Source organism: Glossina fuscipes, unplaced genomic scaffold, assembly GCF_014805625.2.
Source record: "Glossina fuscipes isolate IAEA_lab_2018 unplaced genomic scaffold, Yale_Gfus_2 86995, whole genome shotgun sequence".
Classification (NCBI taxonomy): domain Eukaryota; kingdom Metazoa; phylum Arthropoda; class Insecta; order Diptera; family Glossinidae; genus Glossina; species Glossina fuscipes.
Window position 1 is genome coordinate 1 of NW_024004899.1, and position 3,388 is coordinate 3,388.

The following is a 3,388-nucleotide window of genomic DNA, read 5'->3' on the forward strand; positions in this document are numbered from 1 at the left end:
AAGTCCTCTCAATATATTGATTTTTCTTTGATTAATGAATTTTTTTTTATTTATCATTTAACCTAAAACCTATGTTTATCCCAATATACCTTTTATTTCGTTGATGATTTCCCTTAAGTAAAGAATTTCTTTATTTTTTTTTTTTTTTTATTAATCATTTTATGCTCCTTAAACCTAAGTTTTTGTTAAAATCATAATATGCTCCGAATTACCCTCCTTATGGTTTACGTTTATTTAAAATCAAAATTTTGATGAAAGTAATAAAAACTTTTCTTAACATTTGTTCATATAATGGGCCTGTCACACTTACCTTCTCTAAGCAATCGTTTCATTTTTGAAAAAAAAAGACTTTAAAAACCTACTTTGTTTCCCGTCATAGAAACTCAAAAAATTTAAGATTTGAAAGCAATTTTTCACAGTTATATTTATTTTGTTGTTGACTCGCAATTTTATAAATTTATAATCGTTTTAAAAAAAAATTAAATAAATTTCGAAGTAGCGAAGAAAAAATGGGTACCAGGCAGTTGTATGCTTGTGATTTTGAAGTGTTTGGCAAAGTTCAACGTGTTTTTTTTCGCAAATATACCGCGAATAAGGCTAAAGACTTGGGCTTACATGGCTGGTGCAAAAATACATCAGAGGGAAGCGTCAAAGGTCAAATGGAGGGAACGCAACAAGAACTAAATGAAATGAAATATTGGCTACAGCATAGGGGAAGTCCAAAATCAAGAATCGATGGTGTAAACTTTAGCGACATGATACCCACTAATATGTACACACTCAAATCATTTGAAATACGTAAATAATTCTCTATATCTGTCTTTTGTACATAAAAATATGTGATTTTAAAAAACAACATTCTTCCTTTGGCAATGAATAAATACGTAAATATGTGAATATGAAATGCATGTAAATGATTTTCAAGGGCAAACGTCCTAATTTCAATTTTTTTGTATTGAAACGTTAAACGATTTGTTTGTTAAGCGTCATGAAATTTCAATTTCAAGCAAGAAAGCAAACAATTCCCATTCGAGCGAGTGTTGATCACTGGATAGAACAAATCCCGCTTGGGCTCTAAAAATGAAATCCGAAAGATATCAATGATCTGGAACACTTTCTAAATAAGCAGAAAAAATTTGGCGATACCTTGGCTAGGTCATAGGTGGCGAAGGTACATTCCGAGACTCTCGGGGCGTGTTTCTCTTTTTACTACATTTGCCAAATCTTCTTCTTCTTCTGGAATACAGAAAGTAGGACGGGGCAGGTGACTCATTGTTCTGAATAAAAAAAGACTTGACAAATGTTTGTAATCCTTACAAATTAACATAGGAGGTCTTGAAAAATAATTAATATGGATATATCTGCCTGTATATCATCTCTTATTGAATTGACAATTTTGGCACTAGTGTTTAGAAGAGCATAGAATCTTAGATAAAATTTTTTCTTCTTATTCCCACATTACATTCAGTTTGAAAATCATCAAATATCGGATCATAGGCCCGTTTGAAATCATCAAGATAGGTGTTCTCTAAGCCAGTGCACCTCTTTAAACCTCTTTTCTTGATGAAGATGAGATATTACTTTTAAATTTTGCCTTATTATGTTATATTAGGGATATAAAGTCTAAGGGTCTAAAGTCTTAAAGCACTAGCATTCTAAGGCTATCGGCTTTTTTGAAAACTCTACCGTACTTGAGAATCCACGACCATTTAGTTGTTAGACGCAATCGTTTTGTTACTTGGCCACTCAGGCTTATTACATACTTTCAAATTTAAACAAGCATGAAAACTATATTGAATGATGACCGAATCTTTTATACCCATCATCGCTATCCTGAGGAAGACGAGAAAAGGAAAAGAATCTTGGATTTTCGTTGCATAAGCACTTGGACGCTGTAGGCATGTCCATGGACAAGATTAAGTCATTTTCAAATTCTTTTGCAAATTCTCTTCTCGAGAAATAAGAAAAATGAACAAATTATTTTTTTTTATACAATTTCAATTTCAAAATTATCAATTAAAATTTCATCAAAATATTTCAAAAATTCCGACATCGAAGATGCATGATGACATCAGTACGGAATCAGTCGAACAGATGCACACGGCAAGACCTAAATTGATTTATAATCAATAAAAGTTGAATCAATCTCAAATCGGTCTGTTGAATGTTGCATATATTTTAACAAACTTAATATAACCATATCACAGACGATAAAATGCATAACTAATTGAAATAAGAAAATACTTCCGGCTTGTAAGCTGCATTTAATTTTGAAGCAAAGCCCAAATCAATCCACTCGCTATATCAATGGTATATATCGTACATATTTTGAATTGCACGAAATATTATATTGTATTGTACACATTTTATACGATTTTTTTACGATTTCGTATAAATAAATACAAATAACTCTCATAGGCTGAATGACATTCGCCATTGACTTATATTATATTAAAAGTGCATATGCAATCTCCATAAGTCAGAAATATATATATTTCCTTATTAAAAAATATTCCAAAACAAAATTTAGCAATTAATCCACACAATCGTGATTATCATTAATTTTTTTACAAAATTTAAAAATATATATCATATGTATACTAATGCAGCACAAAAAAATGAGAAACTTCTATTTTCGTATTTCAAACGATTTGAATCCATAGGTCTGAATCGGTCTCATATCACTAAAGTTTACGCCATCGATTCTTGATTTTGGACTTCCCTTATTCAGTAACCAATATTTCATTTCATGTAGTTCTTGTTGCGTACCCTCCATTTGGCCTTTAACGGTTCCCTCTGATGTATTTTTACACCATCCGTGCAGCCCCAACTCTTTGGCTTTACTTGCGGTATATTTTCGAAAGAAAACACGTTGAACTTTACCATATACCTCAAAATCGCAACCATACAATTGTCTAGTACCCATTGCAAAAGCTTGTAAATCTCACTTCGAAATTTGTCTGCTTCTCAAATGTATAGATTTTCTAAAAGATTTCAAATATTTCTCAGAAAATTGTGTAAAATTTTCTTGCAATTACGAAAAGAAACGAAATATGCTTTCTTTGACAAATTTTCAAAATAAATATGAAAACTTTTCTAAATGCACATACATATATCAAAATTTGAAAAGTCAAAGATATATAAATTTCTCTAAATATCTTCGTTATATCTTATTTACAAGATATTTTTTTGAAATTTTATCCCGAAAGGCCTTCCCATCTTATTTAATATTTTTATTTATCATTTTAACCTAAAACCTAAGTTTATCCCAAAAAGCCGCCTATTTTGTTTTATTTTCTTTGATGTATGAAATTTTTTTATTTATTGTGTAACCTAAAACCTGAGTTTATCCCGAGAAGCTTCTCATTTTGTTTATTTTTCTTTGAGT

At 30.4% G+C, this 3,388-nt stretch overlaps 2 protein-coding genes across 2 annotated transcripts; one reads left to right on the forward strand and one right to left on the reverse strand.

Annotated features, from left to right (window-relative positions):
* Positions 1 to 475: 475 nt before the first annotated feature.
* On the forward strand, positions 476 to 806 carry LOC119644086 (acylphosphatase-2-like). Its single transcript, XM_038043611.1, has one exon. The coding sequence runs from the start codon at positions 510 to 512 to the stop codon at positions 804 to 806; it is 297 nt and encodes a 98-aa protein (XP_037899539.1). The 5' UTR covers positions 476 to 509.
* Positions 807 to 2,443: 1,637 nt separating this feature from the next.
* Positions 2,444 to 3,006, reverse strand: LOC119644085 (acylphosphatase-2-like). The gene has a single exon (XM_038043609.1). It carries the CDS (start codon positions 2,924 to 2,926, stop codon positions 2,630 to 2,632), a length of 297 nt encoding a protein of 98 aa, XP_037899537.1. The 5' UTR covers positions 2,927 to 3,006; the 3' UTR covers positions 2,444 to 2,629.
* Between the last annotated feature and the right edge of the window lie 382 nt (positions 3,007 to 3,388).